The sequence below is a fragment of the Anolis carolinensis genome, chromosome 5 (assembly GCF_035594765.1).
Source record: "Anolis carolinensis isolate JA03-04 chromosome 5, rAnoCar3.1.pri, whole genome shotgun sequence".
Taxonomy (NCBI): Eukaryota; Metazoa; Chordata; class Lepidosauria; order Squamata; family Dactyloidae; genus Anolis; species Anolis carolinensis.
In genome coordinates this window covers 84,217,376-84,239,792 of record NC_085845.1, presented here as the reverse complement: position 1 = coordinate 84,239,792, position 22,417 = coordinate 84,217,376, and the positions used below count along the sequence as shown (strand labels likewise).

Genomic DNA, 22,417 nt, shown 5'->3' with positions numbered 1-22,417 from the left:
GTTCCCTTGAGATACTACTCTTCCCAAGGTCCCAGGGCAGTCAACAACCCTACTTTCAAGGGTAGTCAACAAGCTTGCTTTCTGGATCTGAACACCTCGTTGGGGATGGACTTTCCCCTCTGGTCTGCAGGATGCCATTATGACCATCCGTTTCAAGTGGAACAACTGGCATTTGATATCAAAGACTTTCAACTGAATAGAGGCAGATGGACCTCAAAAAGAGGGATTCGGAGGTCCTTGGCCCAAATTCTTTCTAGGAGCATGAAAGAAATCAAGATTAAGACCATCTCTTGGCTTTACAAGGACTTCCAATCCTATGATCACTCGACTCGCCTCATTACCACCTTTGAGGACAAGCGGTTAATAGAAGAACTATGGGCTCTCAGGTCCCAGCTGAACACTTGGGGTATCACCATCAGAAGGGTAATTGTAGACCCCTCGATTCGCCCTCTTATGCCCAACCTGCCCTCACATACCCGAGCCCCGGCTAAGTCAAACAGGATGTTTAACCCTTTGTGCAGGTCCTCTTCCCCGGTAAATTCGCTTTCAGTTAAATCTGCTCAACCCCTCTCCATACCCTGCCCACAAGCCCTGCTTTCTAACACCTTGTCAAGCTGCTTCGAGAGGTCTCCCCCCTTTGATAGGCTCTATCTGTCCCCTTCTCTAGACACTACACAAGATGGAGATCCTTGCAGCCCTTTTAATTCAGGGAGCTGACTAGGCCCCCTTAATAACATTTCAGTAGAGCCAGGATCTCTGGGGAGTGGGGTCCGGGGGGGGGGAGGGTTCCATCGAGGTCGTGTGGGGGAGGAGGGGGTGCGGTCAACAGTTTCCCAGGGAGAAGCGCAACAGGTGTCTTGCGACCCTGGAGAAGGTTAGGTGTGGTAGCCTCCATGGCAGCCCCTTTGGGTTGAAGGTACTGCTGCTTAATGCCAGATCCGTCAGTGGGAAATCTGCAATTATCCAGGACTTAATCCTGGATGAGCAGGCGGATCTGGCTTGCATCACCGAGACCTGGTTGGATGAACTGGGTGGGGTAAACCTTACCCAGCTTTGTCCTCCGGGTTTCAGGGTGCATCAGCAGGCCAGGCCTGGAGGGCAGGGAGGTGGGATTGCGGTGGTCTTTTGGCAGTCCATTGCCCTGGTCAGATGCGCCGTTCCGCAAACTGCTGGGTTTGAGTGTCTGCACTTGAAGGTGGGTACCCGGGACAGTTTGGGGTTTCTGCTGGTGTACAGTCCACACAGCAGTCTCCCTACCTGAGCTAGCTGAGGTGATCTCTAGCGTGGTGTTGGGCTCCCAGCGCCTTTTGGTATTGGGTGACTTCAATATCCACGCTGAGGCTACCTTGACAGGTGCGGCTCGAATTCATGGCCGCCATGATGACCATGAGGCTGTCCCAAGTAATATCGGGTCCCACCCATCAAGCTGGTCATACACTCGACCTGGTCTTTGTTGTGGGCGACGGTTTGGTCAGAGTGGAAGAGCAAACTATTCTTCCATTGTCATGGTCTGACCATTATCTGATCAGTTTAAGACTCACTGTGTCCTCAAACCTCCGCAGGGGTGGTGGGCCCATTAAGATGGTCCGCCCCAGGAGACTTATGGATCCTGAGGGACTCCTGACGTCTCTTGGGGTTCTGTCTGCTATGGAGGCTGACGATCCTGTCGATGCCTTGGTCGCTCGTTACAATACCGAGTTGTCCAGGGCTATTGACATGATCGCTCCCGAACGTCCCCTCTCGCTGCGTGGAGTTGCCCCGGCTCCCTGGTTCACCGGGGAGCTGGCAGAGATGAAACGTGAGAGAAGGAGACTAGAGTGGCGTTGGTGGAGAACTCACGACGTTTCTGACCGAGCACGGTCTAAAGCCGCTATTAGGGCTTATTCCGCAGCGTTGCGGGCAGCCAGGAAGGTTTTCACGACTGCCCGCATCGCGTCTGCAACAAATAGATCTTCGGAGTTGTTCCAAGTTGTTGGGGAGCTCCTCCACCCTTCTCAGGGTGGGGGGGCACCTGACTCCTCGGCAACTCGGTATAGCGAGTTCGCTCACCATTTTGCAGACAAAGTCGCTCAGATTCGTTCCGACTTGGACGCCAGTCTTGAAGCATTGCCAGGTGAGGTAACCGAGGCAACTGTCTGTTCGATCTTGTGGGATTCGTTTCAGTTTGTGCAACCTGATGATGTGGACAAGATTCTTGGAGCGGTAAGGGCGACTACCTGTGCCCTAGATCCCTGCCCATCTTGGCTTTTAAAACAGGCCAGTGGTGGGTTAGTTGATTGGTTTGTGGCAATAATTAATGCCTCTTTGGGGCAGGGCAAATTTCCATCCAGGCTAAAACAAGCCGTGGTAAGGCCTATTTTGAAGAAGGCCTCATTAGATCCGACCAATCCTTGTAACTACAGGCTAATCTCTAACCTACCATTCTTGGGCAAGGTCTTGGAGCGGGTGGTTGCCTCTCAGCTCCAGGGATTCTTGGAAGATACGGATTTTCTGGACCAATCACAGTCTGGCTTCAGGCCTGGGTTCAGTACCGAGACGGCTTTGGTCGCCTTGGTGGATGACCTCCGCAGGGAGCTGGACAGGGGGAGTGTGACCCTGCTGGTTCTCTTGGACATCTCAGTGGCTTTCGATACCATCAACCATGGTATCCTTCTGGGGCGGCTCTCTGGGATGGGCCTTGGGGGTACTGCACTGCAGTGGCTCCAGTTCTTTCTGGAGGGTCGTTCCCAGTTGGTGAAGCTGGGGGACACCTGCTCGGACCCCTGGCCATTGACCTGTGGGGTCCCGCAAGGTTCTATTTTGTCCCTCATGCTTTTTAACATCTACATGAAACCGCTGGGAGAGGTCATCCGGAGTTTTGGAGTACGGTGCCATCTCTACGCGGATGACACCCAACTCTACTACTCTTTTCCACCTAAATCCAAGGAAGCCCCTCGGATTCTGGACCAGTGTCTGGCCGCTGTGTTGGCCTGGATGAGGGTGAACAAACTGAGACTTAATCCCGACAAGACAGAGGTCCTCCAGGTCAGTCATACGTCTGATCGGGGTATTGGGTGGCAACCTGTGCTTGATGGGGTCGCACTCCCCCTGAAGGCGCAGGTCCGCAGCTTGGGGGTCCTCCTGGATTCGGGGCTGACGCTTGAGGCTCAGGTGTCGGCCGTGGCCGGGAGGGCCTTTGCACAACTAAAACTTGTGCGCCAGCTGCGACCGTACCTCGAGGAGTCTGATCTGACCAGGATGGTCCATGCCTTAGTTACCTCTAGACTGGACTGTTGCAATGTGCTCTACGTGGGTCTGCCTTTGAAGACGGCCCGGAAATTACAACTAGTACAGCGTTCGGCAGCCAGGCTTCTAACCGGAGCGAATTACAGGGCGCGTTCAACGCCTCTGTTTAACGAGCTTCACTGGCTGCCATTTACTTTCCGGGCCCAATTCAAGGTGCAGGTTATCACCTACAAAGCCCTAAACGGTTTGGGACCCACCTACCTTAGAGACCGCATCTCCCTCTATGAACCTACACGTTCTCTTCGCTCATCGGAGGAGGCCCTTCTCTCGCTCCCACCACCCTCACAGTCGCGGTTGGTGGGGACGAGAGAGAGGGCCTTCTCCGTCGTGGCCCCCCGGCTTTGGAACTCTCTACCTAGAGAGATCAGGCAGGCCCCTACCCTCCTCTCCTTCCGGAAGAGCTTAAAAACCTGGCTCTTCCAAAAGGCCTTCGATGTTTAGTTGTTGCTGGATTGATCTATCTGTCCATTCCATAATAGTCCCATTGTTGTTGTCTTGCCATTTTATACCGCACTTTATTGTCCATTCAACTTGAGATTTCCTTTTCCCATTTCGCAACACTCTGCATTTCGCCTGGGATCTACGAATTAGTCTCCTGTTTTTAACACTGTATCCTGCTTGTTGATTTTAATGATTGTTTTTATTGATGTTGGTGTTTTTTACTGGGATAATTGTTTTATTGCTTTGTTACTGTTATTTGTTTATCGGGCCTGGCCCCATGTAAGCTGCCCCGAGTCCCTTCGGGGAGATGGGGCGGGGTATAAAAACAAAGTTATTATTATTATCTGTTCAAGAAGGAGATGAGACAACAACCAACTATGCAAATTCAAGGTTGGGCACTGTCAGGGTCAAATTGTAGGATGGTCAGCATAATAGGGATCATTTCTAAATCAAGGTCAGTCGAAGACAAAAAGAGATATAAGATAAGCTAAATGGAATTTATTTTCCAAAATCTGCAGAAAATGCCTAATGAGCTTGTGACCTTTTTTGCCTGTGAATTTTTTATGTGACTCCAGGTTGTATAGGTATATTAAATAGATATACAAATCAAACTTTTAAAAGTATTGGATGGTTAAATCCTTGGGTACTGAGGCCCAACTGTACCGCAGCAATTGAAAATAGTTACCTTGGGTAGGTGGGGTGAGGTTTTGCAATATGACATGTTTACCGCTGTTGCAGGAGTTAGCTTAAAAAGAACAATATCATTGGAGGGAACTTGGTGTGTGGATACACTTGATTTAAGTCTATGTGTCTTTTATTGTGTTCTTCAAGCATTCTTTAAAAACAATCAATATCTGTTGTTAAAAGCACTGACCTTGAATGCAATCATTTGTTGCAGCTGAAAAGGGCTACTTAGTCAAATGTCGAGAAGAGTGGGCAAAAACTAAAGATCCAGCCGCAGCTCTCAGGAAATTGCCTGTGAAAAGATGTGTGGAAGGACAGTTGCTTCGGGGACTTTCAAAGTATGGACTGAAGAATATAGTCTCTGCGTTTGGCATAGTGAGTGTGGAGATTTTGTGGTGATTTTTGTGGTTCAGTTTCCTGAACTTTGAACATGTCTGAGAAAGTACCTTGAGGATCAGGAGTGGGCTCTGGAGTTCTGGGTGGGGGAATCTACAATGGCCAGGAAGTTCTTTGCAAAGCCCTGGCTCAGAATGCATCTACAGTGTAGGATTAATGTGGTTTGGCACCATTTTAACTGCTCAATACTATAGAATTATGGGAATTGTAGTTTTGTCTTTAGCCTCCATTGCCCAAGAATACTGGTGCCTCACCAAACTACAATCTCCAAGACGTAATAATTAAATTATGATATTGTACTACTTGATGGCCGCTGACAGGTTCTAGAACATCTTGCCAACTTCCTTTTGCAAAGCAATTTGTATTTATGGTAAGCCTTTAGCCCATAGCTTGAAATATAAATATGCAGCAGTTGTTTCTAACTGCTTATTTATATGGGTCTGCTTTCATCTGCCCTTTCATTTTGCATGTCATTGTTGTATTACAGCATTTTATTATACTTTCACAATTTCCATTGCTATTAGCCAGGTTGTGGATCACTTGGGTAGGTCAGATGCTTGCTAGCATAATTAAATAAATAGATATATGGCTGCATGCCTAGCATGTTACTGTATTTTTGTGATACTCAGTCCTTAAATTTCAATCTCTAAAATTTGAGCTGTAATTAGAAAATGAATCATAGCAATTGTTCTTTGCTGAATAACTGCCTTTTTGAAATGTCTACAGATACCAAGAAATAATCGTTTGATGTATATTCATAGCTATCAGAGTTATGTGTGGAATAACATGGTGAGCAAGCGGATAGAAGAATATGGTCTTAAAGCTGTACCTGGAGATCTTGTGCTAAAAGGAGGTAATCTGTCAACATTGATTCGTGTCAAGGTATATTGCACTGAGTTTACAAAGCATTTTGGTACAGCCTGTTGATTTCTTGTACTTAAATCCCATAATGAGCAAGTTCACGACCCTCACCAAATATGACATGGTTTTCTTTACATCAAAAAAGCTTGTATGTTTATATACATTTCGCCCAGTTCTACATCCAAGTTCTTCCTTGTTTCACTGTGAATGCAGTGGGATGCAGATGATCTCCCCTTGTTATGAGCTTTGTTTTTTTCCTACCTCCTTCCATGAAAGTGGCAATGGGGTCGTGCTCTCTGTAGTTCTCCATAAGAAGCCTTGAAAAGAGTCCAGTGAGAGGTTGCTGCAATGTTTGACTTTAAATAAAACAGAGAAGAAAGAGGCAGGTATTTGCTGGGGATTCTACAGTGTATATAACCTGGTTGAGACATAGTCACAATCATAAACTGAGATCTAGTTAGCTTGCATTGGCAAAATTAAGAGGGGCATGATTTCCCCTCCCATAGCTCAAGAGAGTTAGAAACTCATCTTAGTCTTTTACTTGAAATAGCATAAACTATATAGATCTATGTTTAGAAAGGAGGTGATCCTGAGAATTTATTAAGATCTGTTCAATTTCTTTGCTGTCTAGTCTTCGGTCTACATCAGCAGTTCTCAACCTGGGGGTCACGACCCCCAGAGGGGTTGGTTGACCATCTGAGAGGGATCCTGGTGCCGCCTCCTTAGGCCCCGTTTCCTCAGAATGGGTGCTAGGGCCCCTCCTTGAGCCAGGGAGAGCCAAGGAGGCCGGAGGCGGTGGCTGGGCCTAAACAGGGGGCCGGAGGCACCCTGGCTGACACCAGAAAGGAGGCTGCCTCCTTTCTGCCTCAACCGGGGTGCCTCCGGTTTTCTTTTTAGGCCCAGTCAGGATGCCGTGTCCAAAGCCACCGCGGGAAAGAGGACCCCAGCTGGGCCTAAAAAGGAGGCAGGAGGTGGCATCACCGCTCTGGCCTTGGAGGCAGCGACGTGTGGAGCAGGGAGCAAAGGGTCTGCCGCTGCCTCCCATGCACCATCTCCGCAAGCCATGGGGCCCACAGAGTGCCAGAAGCGGCACAAAGAAGCAGCAAAGTAAATATGCCAAGTTTAGTTCAGTGCCATTGTTGGTGCAGTTCAGAATGCTCTTTGATTGCAGGTGCAACTACAATTCCCAAATGTCCGGATCTATTTTCCCCACACCTCTCCAGTATTTTCTGTTAGTCATTGGAGTTCTGTATGCCAAGTTTAGTTTAATTCCATTGATGGTGCAGTTCAGAATGCTCTTTGATTGCAGGTGCAACTGCAACTCCCAAATGTTAAGGTCTATTTTCCCCAAACATGTCCAGTATTTTCTGTTGGTCATGGGAGTTCTGTATGCCAAGTCTGGTCCAGGTCTGTAATTTGTACGGGTCTCAGTGGTCTGTGGAAGTCAGAGCTGAATCGGTTGAAGGTACTGCAAATCCCATCATCCATTGTCCATACTCCCCCCAAACATGTTGTTTTTGTGATTAATCACTATGCTTTAATTATGTCCAATTTGTAACAATGAAAATACATCCTGCATATCAGATATTTACATTACGATTCACAACAGTAGCAAAATTACAGTTATAAAGTAGCAGCGAAAATAATTTTATAGTTGGGGCGTACTACAACATGAGGAACTATATTTAGGGGTTACGGCATTAGTTTGAGAACCACTGGTTTACATGGTGTATGGGATTTCTCTTTCTAATGTACGAGATGTTTTTGAAACAAGGTTTCTCAAAAAGTAATGGCTGAAATGGTTTAGGAATCTGCAAGTGACTAGAAAACCTTTTCATATTTTTAGGTACTGCTACTTATATTGAGGAGTCAGAGGCTGACAATTACACCATCCATGATATTGTTATGCCATTGCCTGGTTTTGATGTTATCTATCCAAAGCATAAAAGTAAGAACTCTTTTTATGTCAGAAGCTGATTATAAATCCATGTCTTGGAGTGGCTGAAGCAGTTGATAGTACTTAGGATGAAGGTTTTTGTAACTTTGTATAACAAAGCACTTCCTTTTATGACTGATCGTGTATTTTAATATCAAAACTATAATGGGGAAGATGAATGAACCAAGTTGGTTGGCAGTGCAGCTGTGGTGTTCATTTATGGAATCTTCAGTTGTGTATTTATTCTGAATGCCTCCTGGTCACTATATCTGGGTTTTTTATTGAGTTTTGTCATTGGTTTTAAATCTTGGTTATATGACTATATGTCTCATGCATTTATATTTAAGTGGTATTATGTTCTAATTGCTATATGGTTTTAACTTGTTGTATGTTTCCTGTTTTATTGGAAACTGCTCTGAGTCCCTCGAGGAGGTAGGGCAGTATATAAATAAAGTTTTAGTATTACAGTAGAGTCTCACTCATCCAAGCTAAACGGGCCGGCAGAACGCTGGATAAGCGAATATCTTGGATAATAAGGAAGGATTAAGGAAAAGCCTATTTAACATCAAATTAGGTTATGATTTTACAAATTAAGCACCAAAACATCACGTTATACGACAAATTTGACAGAAAAAGTAGTTCAATACGCAGTAGTGTTATGTTGTAATTACTGTATTTATGAATTTAGCACCAAAATATCACGATATATTGAAAACATTGACTACAAAAATTGCTTGGATAATCCAGAAACTTGGATAAGTGAGGCTTGGATAAGTGAGACTCTACTGTATTATTAAATCTGAATGTAAACGGCTTATTTAGTGCTTATATAAACATGTCTTTGTCATGACAGTTGGGGAAGCCTACAAAGAAATCTTAGCTGCAGACAATTTGGACATCAATAACATGAAGCATAAAATTCGAGACTATTCATTATCAGGAGCCTACAGAAAGGTTATCATCCGTCCTCAGCATGTAAGCTGGTAAGTAGAAAGCAGAGTATAATGGCCAATGACCCTGGGAGGAGCTTTTGATTTTTATCCCTTGATCTTAACCCCCCCACCACCACCACCTTTTCCTCTTCCATTGGAATGCAAATGTTCCAGTTAGAATGAGGGATACATGGTAGAAAGAGAGTACTCATTTTTGTTTTTGTGAGAAGGAATAACATTAGACTCATAATTTAAAGTACAGTAGAGTCTCACTTATCCAACATAAACGGGCCGGCAGAACGTTGGATAAGCGAATATGTTGGATAATAAGGAGAGATTAAGGAAAAGACTATTAAACATCAAATAAGGTTATGATTTTACAAATTAAACACCAAAACATCATGTTAGACAACAAATTTGACAGAAAAAGTAGTTCAATACACAGTAATGCTATGTAGTAATTACTATATTTACGAATTTAGCATCAAAATATCACGATGTATTGAAAACATTGACTACAAAAATGCGTTGGATAATCCAGAACGTTGGATAAGCGAGTGTTGGATAAGTGAGACTCTACTGTATAGGTAATAAAACTGTAAAGCTGCTTGGACAAATGCTGTTGGTATCAAATGAAACCAAGTAGGATAGCTTTGCAAACTGCAGGAGACTTGTTTCCTTCTCAAAACATTTTACAGTCCTTAAGTTGACATGTGGGATTGCATTCCACTGTTTTACACATATGTATTGTAAAATAGCTATGGCTTACATCAGTCTCAGAATATGGATTTCTGTTTGTCGGGATGGGAATTGTGCAGCCCGCCAGATATTGTTGGTCTGGAGTTACAAGCAGTTGACAACATGTTCAGTGCGGCAATCCAACATCCCCTGGGGGACAGCATGATTCCTGCCTCTGCACATTCTCAAGGTTGCCAAATCCATTTTAAATCTCATTTTCTATTTTTATAAAGGGAGTTGGTTGCATATGATGATCCCAAAATTCCATTATTTACCACTGACTTAGATAAAATGGAAGGAAAAACACCTGCAGTTCTTGCAACAGGTATGTCTGTAAACCGAGGTATGTTTATACATCCATTGTGTATGCAGACAAATCTTAATTGTTTAACACTAAAGGTTGTACAAATTAGTGAATTATTCCACATTTTGTTGCTTCCACTCTCAGAAATTCTTGAATATTAAGATACGTTAAATGGGAATTTCTTTGTGGAAAGAAATAATAGAGCTGAATAAGAGATGGCCTATTTCAGCAAATACGAAAAAATATTGGAATCAAGGTTGCCGTTGAAATGCTTCTCTACTTGAAAGGCAGATTGGGCAGAACTCTTAGTACTTTGCTCCCTGTTTCTAGAAGAGTTGTTAACCTCATTAATCACAATAATTTATTTCTTACCTGCCTCTTCTCAAGGTGGAGCCACAACATAGTTAAAAGACATAATCATGAAACATTATGTAAAATTCATACATTAAAATGTATTTCTATGAAATACACAGAATAAAATACACAGAACAAAGATTAAAATACAGTAAACACTGAGTTTAAAATTCATGGTTAAAATTGACTGAGTAGGCCATTAATAGGAGGGGTAGATTTGTTTCATTCATTTTTACTGTTCCTGCTTCCACAGATAGATTTAACACTACAATATAGCTCCTGTAGTTACAGTTTGACACAAAAGAAAGGAAGATATTTCCAAGAGCTGTCATTCTCTGGGTGGGCTGTTGTAGATGAGTGTGAACTTCCATCTCAACTGAGATGAAGACTCCCACCCAGAGTGAGAAAATTTTCCCTTGATTTCGCTCAGTAATCAAGCTATGGGATTCCTGCAGATGAGGATATGCATTTCTCTACACATCATTTCTCTCACACCAGAAGCAACTTACAGTTTCTCAAGTTGCTCCTGACATGAATTTTTTTTTAATACAAATCATCCCAGACTAAATTTGGTATCTTGATGTAAACAATGAAGCTGAGGATGGTGTTGCTACTTGTAAATCATGTCTATCACTATGCTTTCAGATTGTTAAAGCAGGCTGTGAGATACCTTCAACTCTAAGATCTTGGCAGTGATATTAAGAACAGAAAAAATGTATCATGGGTGGTTATTACAGTGGTTTAAATAGATATGTTTTTTTCCACAGAAGGCAAATACAAGGCTCTGAAGATGGACTTCTCCCTTCCACCATCTACTTATGCCACAATGGCCATTCGAGAAGTGCTAAAGATGGACACGAGCATAAAAAAACAGACACAGCTAAATACAATATGGTTACGCTAATGCTCGTTTGCATTGATTGGATAAAAGTTTTAACATGAAAATTTGTTCTTATTTAGTACTTTTTCACCCCAAGTACTTTCTAATTAAAATGTATTTTTGTATTCGCTTAATGTATATGATTTAAAATCTGTTGCAAAACAATGTTTGTCAAAAGTATAAAAAATTGGGTTTTCAAACTGTCAAAGCAAACATGGTGCTGGAGCTAATTGCAGGTTGTAACATGACCGGCCTGAAGAAAAATTGATGGCTTTGTCTGTGATTTCAGGTCTTCAGAAATATTCAAAATGTGTTGTCGAAGGCTTTCATGGCCAGAATCACAGGGTTGCTGTGAATTTTCTGGGCTGAATGGCCATGTTCCAGAAGCATTCTCTCCTAATGTTTCACCCACATCTATGGCAGGCATCCTCAGAGATTGGGAGGTCTGTTGGAAACTAGGCAAGTGAGGTTTATATATCTGGAATGTTCAGGGTGGGAGAAAGAACTCGTCTGTTTGAGGCAACTTTGAACGTTGCAAGTTCTGATCAAGGTGGCCAACTGAAATAGTTACACTTGCCTCAAACAGATAAGAGTCCTTTTTCCCACCCTAGACATTCCACAGATATATAAACCTCACTTGCCTAGTTTCCAACAGACCTCACAATCTCTGAGAATGTCTGCCATAGATATGGGCGAAACGCCAGGAGATAATGCTTCTGGAACATGCCCATACAGTCCAGGAAATTCACAGCAACCCAATATTCAAAATGTTTTATCAAATATGGTGGTAGATGTCTTCCTGAGTTTGGTACTAAATAAAACTGATTGCAAGCATGCTCAGTTCTGTGATACCAATTAGGATAGAATATTGATGAATCTACATTTATATCTAGAAAATAGATATATTTAGCCTTAAGATTGCTGACAGGATCTGGGGTTACAACTATTTCCCTTGTCATGATGTCCATGTCTTTATGTAAAAATATGTAACTGCTTTTATTTGGGCTGCAACTATTAAATGGTTGCATCTTTTTTCAACCTGTTTCTACTTGTAAAACAGCCGATGAACTATGGATGTGTTTCCTTAATTATTGTTGTTTGGTTCCAACATACATGGTTTGTCTGTTGCAGGCAATGGATAAACTAGGAAAACCTATTTCCTAGCATGACAGGATTAAATAGTCCTTCTGAATTTGACATTTGTGTTGTGTGTTTCTCCTTCATTGTGTCTGATGAAATGAGCATATATGGTAGTTGGTGCACCTGTGCAGCGATCAGTGGAAACCTCTGGAAAGGTTTAGGGCTGTGGCTATAGCCCCGCCCACCTTCCCCAGGAGGCAGTCTAGGCTGTGGGAGGGGTCGTAGCCCTTAGTTCCTTTTTCCCCTGGTTTGCAGCAGTGTGAGGAACCTCTTTTAAAAAAAAAACAACTTACCTTACAACTCGGACTGATCTATGGATTTTGGCTACTATCTCCCTCCCTGACTCGGACCGATTAATGGCTACTCTTCTATCTGGAGTCCTAGACGCAGTCTGTATAAATGGCTACAGCAGTTTTCAAAAAATGTGTGTCCTGTGGGGGGAAACTCAGTGCAGTTGTGCCCAGCCTGCAAGGCGTTCATGCCACATGCCCATAAGAATTGGGAGCTGCGGTTGAAGGCCTTGCAGTATGAAAAGGCCCTTCTCCCTGAGGCCATGAGTGAACACCGAGCGGCCTCTGACAAGAAGGTGAAGAAGTTGGAGGCAGTGGGGAAAAAGGGACATGCAACGCAATGTTCCTACGAAGCAGAGTTACTTCACCACATTCACATGCCAGTGAGGTGTGCAGCCCTTGCAAGTTCCTACCTCCCTCCTACTTAACTTCCTGGAATCACTGGTGGATGGCTCATTGCTGAAATATAACCTCACCGCTCTTTCTGCCTACCGTTGTAAGGAAGGTGGCTCGTCTTGGTTCAAAGACCTTCTGGTACAACTCTTCCTCAGGGGATACCGGAACCTCCGGCCACCAGTCTCCCCTCCACCCCTATCTTGGCACCTTAACCTCATGCTTTCTGTCCTCACAAAGCTTATGGCTTCTGCTGACCTCTCCCATCTCTCATGGAAGATCTCCTTTTTGGTCACAGTTACCACTGCACATAGATCCAGCGAGCTGTGTGAACTTCGAGCCAATGAACCTTACCTTTGGTTTCATCATGATAAGGTGGTGCTTCAAACAGACATTGCCTGTCTCCGGAAGGTCGCTTCTGCTTTCCATATGGCACAGGATATGGAGCACTCGCTCCTTTTCATCTGCAGGGCGTTGGCCTTCTATCTTCACAGAACAAAAGACTTCAGGAAGTCCCCCAGACTTCCTGAAGTGACACTAAGGACTTGCCGATCTCCCCCAGCGCCTTTCGGCATGGGTGGTCTCAACGATAAAATTTGCTTATCAGCAAATGTCTAAATAGCAGCATAGGGCAGTTGAAATTGATGCATGCAGAGCCAACAATTCAGAAATCACTTTTAATAAGCTCTGTGTTCCAGCTGAATACCAACCTAAGCATTTATATTTCTGTAAAATGATTGCACGGCGCACACTCATAAACAACATAGGGACCTGTTTCTGTCTTTATGGAAGGCTCACGTGCCACAATCCAAGATTTTGGGAGCATCTTGTTCTGTCTGTATAAAATGAAAGACTTTCTAAGTCTTTAATAGGGAACTATCCTTTATAAGGGTCACCTGGCCATCAAGGAAGAAACTTCCCATAGGGACACCTGGCAAGTAAAAAGATCCCAAGACCCAAATTAGGGCTATTTTAAAAAAAATTATCTTTAGTGCCTCTATTTTTGGGAAGCTCATAAGGTGCTAGGAGGCCTGATGCAGTAGACACTAGATTTCCATCAGATTATGGAAACTAAGCAGAGCCAGCACAGACACTAGGGCCATATAAAATCCAGATTATTTGCTTTGAACTGGATTAAATGGCGATGTAGATTTATATAATTCATTTCAAAGTAGATAATATGGATTATCTGCTTTGATAATCTGGATTATATAGCAATGTAAAAGAAGCGTGGGAACTGGCAAAATCACCTCTGAGGCCCTGAAGTAGAGTATGAGTCTACACTGCCATAATCCACTTCAAAGCAGATAATCTGGATTTTCTATGGCAGTGTAGAAGGACCCTGAGGACCAGGGCTGTAGCCAAGGGGGGGGGGGGGGGGTTAGGGGTTCACCTCCCCTCTGAAATTTTTCAGGTTAAAAAAAAACCTGGTTTATACATAAATTTTAACTGATTAACCAAATCACCATGAGTGTCTACTGAAGTTTATCGATGGAGCCCAATTTCTAAATTATTTTGCGTTATGAAACTACTCTTCACGATTCGCTAAAAAAAGGTCACCCCCCCCCAATTTTTTTTCTGGCTATGGGCCTGCTGAGGACCCTTCTACACTGCCAGATAATCCACATTATCTTTAAACTGGATTCTCTGAGGGCCCTTCCAGACGGGCCCTATATCCCAGGATCTGATCCCAGGTTTTCTGCTTTAAACTGGATCATATGAGTCCACACTGCCAGATAATCTGGGATAAACCAAACCTGGGATCAGGTCCTGGGATATAGGGCCCATCTGGGGCCCCTTCCACACAGCTGAATAAACTCCCACATTTGCTGCTTTGATGGCAGTGTGGATTCAGATAACCCAGTTCAAAGCAGATATTGTGGGATTTTCTGCCATGATGTTCTGGATTATATGACTGTGGAAAGGCCCTAGGAGGGCCTTTAGTCTACACTGCCATATACAGTAGAGTCTCACTTATCCAACATAAACGGGCCGGCAGAACGTTGGATAAGCGAATATGTTGGATAATGAGAGATTAAAGAGAAGCCTATTAAACACCAAATTAGGTTATGATATTACAAATTAAGCACCAAAACATCATGTTATACAACAAATTTGACAGAAAAAGTTCAATAGGCAGTAATGCTACATAGTAATTACTGTATTTACAAATTTAGCACCAAAATATCATGATGTATTGAAAACATTGTCTATAAAAATGCGTTGGATAATCCAGAACGTTGGATAAGCGAATGTTGGATAAGTGAGATTCTACTGTAATCCAGTTCAAATCAGATAATCTGAATTTTACACAGCTGTGTAGAAGGGACCTCGAAGGGGCTTGAGTATTCCTGACCTAAGCCAAACCTTATGAAACTCATGGGGTCGCCACAAATCAACAGGCAGCTTGGAGGCACAAGTAACACGGTAGTAACCCCAGCTTCGCCACAGTAGGATTCCTCTCACCTACCCCGCCCCCTTTTTGTAATGTTATGGCTGTCGTCACTTCCGCCTCGGGGAGTAAAATGGCTCCGGAAACCAAGACGGAAGTTGGGTTGTAGTTCTACGCTTCCTCGTCCAGGCAAGGAGGCAGCTGTGATGGTCACGTGAGGAGCGAGGAGGCGGGGCTGTTGGAGCTCGTGCCGCTCTCCGTTCTCGCGTTGCTACTCGCCTGGAGGGAGGGAGGGAGGACTGTGGGGTTTGGGAGAGTTTGCTGCTGACGCGTCGCTGCGGGGGGCGGGGCAAACGAAGGGGGCGTGGCTTAAACCTGGAGGCCGCCGGTGAGTGTGTAGACTTGGGCCCCATCCCCAAGACACTTCATTATGCATGTACAGATGCAGGTATTCCAAAAAAGGAGGAGATCCCAAATATTTCCAGTCCCAAACACTTTGGAAAAGATACAGGCAGCCCGCAAGTTACAGACAAGATAGGTTCTGTGTGTGTTGTCGAAGGCTTTCGTGGCAGGACCACTGGGTCGCTGTGAGTTTTCCGGGCACCATGACCATTTTCCAGTAGCACTCTCTCCTGACGTTTTGCCTGCATATGTAGCATCCTCAGAGGCCGTGAGGTCTGTGGGGTGAGGCAAGTGGGGTGTATATATATCTGTGGAATGTTCAGAGTGGGAGAAAGAACTCTTGTCTGTTTGAGACAAGTGTGAATGTTGCAGTTGGCCACCTTGATTAGCACTACTGCAATTTCAAAGCCTGGCTGTTGCTGCCTGGGGGCATCCTATGTTTGGGAGGTGTTGATTGGCACTTGGTTGTTTCCTGTCTGGAATTCCCCTGTTTTTGAGTGGTGTTTTTTATTTGCTGTCTTGATTCTGGTGTTTTTTTTAATACTGGTTGCCAGCTGTTGTTCATTTTCATGGTTTCCTCCTTTCTCTTGAAATTGTCCACATGCTTATGGATTTCAGTGGCTTCTCTGTAGTCTGACATGATGGTTGTCAGAGTGGCCCAGCATTTCTGTTTTCTCAAATAATATTCTGCATCCAGGCTGGTTCATCAAGTGCTCTGCTATGGCCGACTTATCTAGTGGTATTAGTCTGCAGTGCCTTTTGTGTTCTTTGATTCATGTCTGGGTGCTGCATTTGGTGGTACCTAGGTAGACTGGTAGGTGGTATCCTGGTGACGCAATGGGTTAAACCCATTTTTTAATGTCAGAAGTGACTTTGAGAAACTGCAAGTCACTTCTGGTGTGAGAGAATTGGCTGTCTGCAAGGACGTTGCCCAGGAAATGCCCGGATGTTTTTGATGTTTTTATCATCCTTGTGGGAGGCTTCTCTCATGTCCCTGCAAGGAGCTGGAGCTCATAGAGGGAGCTCATCCTCGCTCTCCCCGGGTTGGATTCGAACCTGGCAGCCTTCAGGTCAGCAACCCAACCTTCAAGTCACAAGGCTTTAACCCACTATGCCACCGGGGGCTCCTGGTTAAACCCTGTGCCAGCAAGACTGCTGACTAGAGTGTTGGGTTGCTGACCTGAAGGTTGCTTGTTCGAATCCAGGGAGAGTGGGTGAGCTCCCTCTGTCAGCTCCAGCTCCCCCTGCGGGGAATTGAGAGAAGCCTCCCAAAAGGATGGTAAAACATCAAAAACATCCGGAAATCCCTTTGGCAACGTCCTTGCAGATGGGCAATTCTCTCACACCAGAAGCGACTTGGAATTTCTCAAGTCGCTCCTGACACGAGAAAAAAAAAAGCTTCATGGTATATGGTAGACTCCTGCAGTGATGAGAGGATCCCTTTTATCCTTAGTATTTGTTGAGTTATCTTGGTGTGTCTGTAGATTTTTTGTAGGTTATGTTTCTTCATTAGTTTTCCTATGTGGTCAGTGGTTCCCTTGATGTATGATAAGAATACTTTTCCTCTAGATGGATCTTTGTCTTTATGAAGTCGCCTTGGCCACATTCCTGAAAGAATTGAAAACCTGGTTATTCCAACGTGTGTTTGACGAATAGGCATGAATTTGACATAAATTGACAGAGTCCCTACTCCACCTATACCCAGCTACTGCACTTTTTTGGCTCATTCTCAGAATTGCAACATATCGCACATATATAAATTTGACTCTAGTTGCCAGAATAAAAACTGGAGAGACCTACTGTTCCTTTAATGCAGGGGTCCCCAAACTAAGGCCCGGGGGCCGGATGCGGCCCACTGAAGCCATTTATCCGGCCCCCACGGCAAAAGGGCAGAAGTGGGTTGGGCTAACCATTATTATTATTATTATTATTATTATTATTAACATTAAGGCTGGGTGGCCATCTGTCAGGGGTGCTTTGCTTGTGCTTTCGGTGTACAAAGGCAGAAGGGGATTGGACTCAATGGCCCAAGGGGTCTCTTCCAACCCTCTTTATTATTATTATTATTATTATTATTATTATTATTATTATTTATTATCATTGAGGCTGGGTGGCCATCTGTCAGGGGTGCTTTGCTTGTGCTTTCGGTGTACAAAGGCAGAAGGGGATTGGACTCAATGGCCCAAAAGGTCTCTTCCAACCCTCTTTTTTATTATTATTGCTGTTATTATTACTGTTTTTATTATTATTATTATTATTATTATTATTATTATTATTATTATTAGCATTGAGGCTGGGTGGCCATCTGTCAGGGGTGCTTTGCTTGTGCTTTCAGTGCACAAAGACAGAAGGGGATTGGACTCAATGGCCCAAAGGGTCTCTTCCAACCCTCTTTATTATTATTATTATTATTATTATTATTATTATTATTATTATTATTAGCATTGAGGCTGGGTGGCCATCTGTCAGGGGTGCTTTGCTTGTGCTTTTGGTGTACAAAGGCAGAAGGGGATTGGACTCAATGGCCCAAAGGGTCTCTTCCAACCCTCTTTTTATTATTATTGCTGTTATTATTATTAATAATAATAATAATAATTGCTCGGTGGTCAACTATAGTCCGGCCCTCCAATGGTCCGAAAGATTGTGAACTGGCCCCCTGTTTAAAAAGTTTGGGGACCCCTGCTTTAATGGTTTCATAGAGGAGGAAATCTCAGCAGGTTGCACAGCATAATTTCTCTTCTGTATATCCATTAAAGGTACAGGTGCAGTTTTCAATTTTCAGTCTGGCAACTCTACTCTTGACCCTGTTTCAATTTTCTGGCATTACTTTTAAGATAAAATCGTATATACATATAGTTGTCCCTAACTTTTAATTAACCAAATTGTAAATAATATTTCATTGCAGAATATTTCACCTTGTTCTGTGGAGATGGCACAACCATTATTTGAAAGTGAAGAACCTTTGCTCTCCGAAGAGGTATGTGGATTTACTTGCCATTTTCTAGGCATATTTCTAATATTTGTATTCACTTCATCTGTTTTTCACTGGTTAATCATGTACTAAGGTTGCTAATTAGAGTGAAATACGCCTTGTATACATTTTACCATCTTACTGTTACTAACTCTCTTGTACTTCATTTATTACATGCTTCTGTGATTTCTGAAGCACCTTATAGTGCGATTTAAATGATATCAACAGTAAACCTGCTAAAGCAATAATTGGCCAATCAGAAGTACAGCAACCAACCACAGCATGTAACAAATTTTTTTGAAAACTTGGGAAAATATAAAAAAATGAATCTCCATGCCAGAAATATGTTTTTTGAGAAATAATTCCCCAACGGAAATGCCACCACTGAAAAACGGTGTTGATTTTCCATATGCCTCACAGTGGTGATGGGACCCAGAGAAAGGCACATCTTTGCAGATCTTTTCACAGATCTTCCAGTTAATGTGTGGCAGGAAAGCAGACTCCTTCAGCTATCTATGTCCCAAGAGCCTATATATGTGAACAATGAATGCAGTTGTCATAAGACTGTACTAAAGCCTGTTCTCCCAGTCTTACTGATCTAATTATTGTATTTTGAACCTATTTTCAGAGACTGTTTTGCATTTCACTGATTATGGTATTCCAAATGGGAAGTTATTTGGGCATGAGCAGCATTTTAGAGCTGCATACAAATGCTTCCTTAAAATTGTAGTAGATGGTGACCAACATCTGCTACACCTCTAACATCTCAGCATCTTTTAGAGTTTGGAGCTCTAGACCTAACAAGGGTGAATCCCACAATGCTATTGTTGTCACCAGTTCCTGAATTCCTTTTCTAAGTGCTACAAAGACTGGGAGCAATTGATTAATGAGATAGATCTTCAAAAACTAGATAGAGGATTGTTCCTCTTCACCTATTGCTGATGCTGCTTCAATTAGTTCCAATGTTCATACCTTTATATCCTGCATTTCTCCTGTATTGGGAACATAAAATGATAAAACAAATGCAGATTAAAGTACGCACCAAATCATTAAATGCATATTTGCATGTATGTTTTAAAATGCAGATAAACAATCTGTAACACTTTTGGAAGATCATGTAAAGAATTTCTGACTAATTTTTTTTAAATTAATTAAATCCAGAAGATGATCACCATTAATTTCTCTTTGCATTCAATTCCTAAAAACCCATTGCAATAGAAAATGTTTAACTGTTTGGCAGAGGGAGAGCAAAGAAGATGTCATAGTAGCCATTCTGTATCATATAATACCATTATAACAGGAATCCAGCTATAACATTTTACATAAGTTTAATGGCAGTACTTAGATATATTATTGTTTATTTTGATTTAAAGTATATTCTTGTTCAGTCTAAGTGAAGGCCATTTGTTTTTGTTTCTTTCAAAACAAAAGCTCAATTCGCAGTTAGGAGCCCACGGTGGCGCAAAGGGTTAAATCCTTGTGCCTGCAAAACCACTAACTGACAGGTTGACGGGTCGAATCCAGGGAGAGAGTGAGCTCCTTCTGTCAGCTCCAGCTCCTCATGCGGAGACATGAGAAAAGCCTCTCATAAGGATGGTAAAACATCAAACATCTGGATGTCCCCTGGGCATTGTCCTTGTAGACGGCCAATTCTCTCACACCAGAAGCGACTTGCAATTTCTCAAGTCACTCCTGACACGCACAAAAATTTCCCAGTTATATAGATTTTTTTCTGCACCTTGAAAGTGATGTCCCTTCCTCCTTCTCTCCATGAAATTGTGATGGTCTCAAATAAACTGCCACTGCAAAATATCTAGTTGGCCTACTGACTATTATATTAATTCTAGCCTGACCATCTAGAAGTGGTACAAAAATGGAGACAAGAAAACAGAGAGAAACAGTTTGCAGTGTTGTTAAATGCTGATACAGATCACAGGCCAAGCAAATGTCTCATATAGTGATTCCCCTCTCTTAATAGGACACTAAAGAGGAGGACGAGCCAGAGAAAGATGCAAAAGATTTGGAAGAGGCCGAGCCTTTTTGGTAAGTACTCTCAGAGAAAACAAAAACCGGAGAGCAATCAATAGAATGAGACACATCTCAAGCCTGCTATTCAGTGATATTTGTTTGAAAAAAACTGACACATTTCAGCTTAAAAATGTTTGGAACCTTCCTGCAAAGATTCAGTAAAATTTCTGGTAAAACAGTCTCCTCTCATTCATCAGTGACTAGGAAGTATCACCATTATGCACAGCACTATTTTTTGAATTTAAGCGGTACCTATTGATTTACTCACATTTGCATGTTTTCGAACTGCTAGGTTGGCAGAAACTGGAGCTAACAGTGTGAGCACACCCCACTCTCCAGATTCGAACCGGCAACCTTTCGGTCAGCAAGTTCAGCAGCTCAGTGGTTTAACCCGCTGCGCCATTGAGGGCTCACATCTGGTTTGGCTCCTGTCAAATACCTTAAAAGCACCAGATGCTATCTAATATTGGAAGCTAAGCAAGGTCAGCCTGGTTTGTACTTAAATGAATGGCCACTAGTGAATACCAGGTGCTTTGGTTACATTTTAGAAAAAAGAACTGGAAAATGACCTCTGAGTACTCCTTGCCAAAGAAAGCCCTGTGAATTTAGTAGGTTTACCATAAGCTGACAAGCAACTTGAAGGCACACACAGGATACTTACCCTAATTCTAAGGGGAAAAAAACATAAATTTCCTATCTTGAGCAATAGGGCAGTGTGAATTGGTCTTTTCTCACAAAGGTACCTCAATTTTATGATAGTACACTAATAGTGTAATTATTTTTTCTCATTGGACTGGCCTGTAATCATGCCGGATATATTCTCAGTCTGAACTACTCTTCTAAAGAAAATACTGGGATTTTCTGTCCCTTGAAAATGTTTTTGATGTCTTAAGCGTACAGACTCTTGCTTAGTGGGATGTGTTTTATTTAATGCTTTTGATGAACTTTGATGTGATGTCTGTCATTGCTGTGGGACAGAAGTGGGAAATCTTGATGGTGCCTGGGGTAAATTTTTTGAGCCTCATACTCGGAAGCCACATGGGTTGCCAAAAATGTTTCCCCAAGGGAAAAAACCTGAAATTGAATGGGAAGTCCAATTCTGTTTTGTAAAAATAAATGCTTTTATGACAAATTGGACTGCTGGAGAAGCCTGTGATCTAATTACAATGTGAATTAGAGTCTTCCAGAAGAAGCAGTTCACCCTCTTTGCCAGAAAAAAAGTATTTGTGAGGGTGGCAGGAGGAGCATGTGAAGATTGCATGTGGCCTAAGGATTGTGGTCTGTCCTAGGGATTAACAAGAAGCCTTTTCAATCCAGTCCTGCAGGTGATGCTGAGAAGGAAGCCCTTAAGATTGAAAAAGAGAGAATGCCTCAAGACCCAGAGAACTGTGATATCCCTTTTTATGTATCTGAATTTGTGGAAAGAGAGGTTGGCGTTGATTGTGATTCATTAAGCAAGCTTGGCAGACTTATTGAACTGCTGTTGGAAAACAAAAGGAAGTTAGAAGAGCAGGTGAGTTGCATATTTTGGGGGAAGGGGGACATTTAAATACATGAAAGAAACACAGCTTCTCAAACAAATTTCCAACTCTGTTGTCTATGCATATTGTTTCACTTCTAAGCCATCCTCATGTTCACAGTTTAGAAACAACTCTTTAATTGTTTTTATTAGATTATGTAAGTAGAGTATAACATTACATATTCACATTACAGAAAAAAGGAAAAAGACCAAATTTTCCCACATATTTACTCATATTTGGCCATAGTGGTCCACTCTCTTGTTACATCCTGAATAGACTACTGCAATGTGCTCTACGTGGGGCTGCCCTTGAAGACTGTTTGGAAGCTTCAATTAGTTCAATGGGCGGCAGCCAGATTGCTCACTGGAGCGGCATCCTCAATCAGTATATGTTTTTAATTGTGTTGTTTTTCTACTATTTTGCTATACATATACACATACAGTAGAGTCTCGCTTATCCAACACTCGCTT

General features: G+C 42.9%; 2 protein-coding genes across 5 annotated transcripts in view; both read left to right on the top strand.

The window, feature by feature from the left end:
- The window catches only part of pus7 (pseudouridine synthase 7), a 28,344-nt gene extending 16,336 nt beyond the window's left edge, over positions 1 to 12,008 (top strand). For both annotated transcript variants that reach the window (XM_008111557.2, XM_062981719.1), the window contains 6 exons: positions 4,625 to 4,785; positions 5,533 to 5,659; positions 7,514 to 7,615; positions 8,457 to 8,586; positions 9,507 to 9,598; positions 10,699 to 12,008. In XM_008111557.2, the coding sequence (XP_008109764.2) occupies positions 4,625 to 4,785; positions 5,533 to 5,659; positions 7,514 to 7,615; positions 8,457 to 8,586; positions 9,507 to 9,598; positions 10,699 to 10,835 (749 nt within the window). In that variant the 3' untranslated portion in view covers positions 10,836 to 12,008. The remainder of the gene's footprint in view (positions 1 to 4,624; positions 4,786 to 5,532; positions 5,660 to 7,513; positions 7,616 to 8,456; positions 8,587 to 9,506; positions 9,599 to 10,698) is intronic.
- A 3,315-nt stretch (positions 12,009 to 15,323) lies between these two features.
- Positions 15,324 to 22,417, top strand: part of rint1 (RAD50 interactor 1) — a 28,782-nt gene continuing 21,688 nt past the window's right edge. The window contains exons 1-4 of one of the 3 annotated variants that reach the window (XM_008111558.3): positions 15,324 to 15,414; positions 18,334 to 18,405; positions 20,378 to 20,442; positions 21,745 to 21,940. In XM_008111558.3, the coding sequence (XP_008109765.2) occupies positions 18,358 to 18,405; positions 20,378 to 20,442; positions 21,745 to 21,940 (309 nt within the window). In that variant the 5' untranslated portion in view covers positions 15,324 to 15,414; positions 18,334 to 18,357. The other 2 variants (XM_003221535.4, XM_008111560.3) reach the window with 2 other exon arrangements.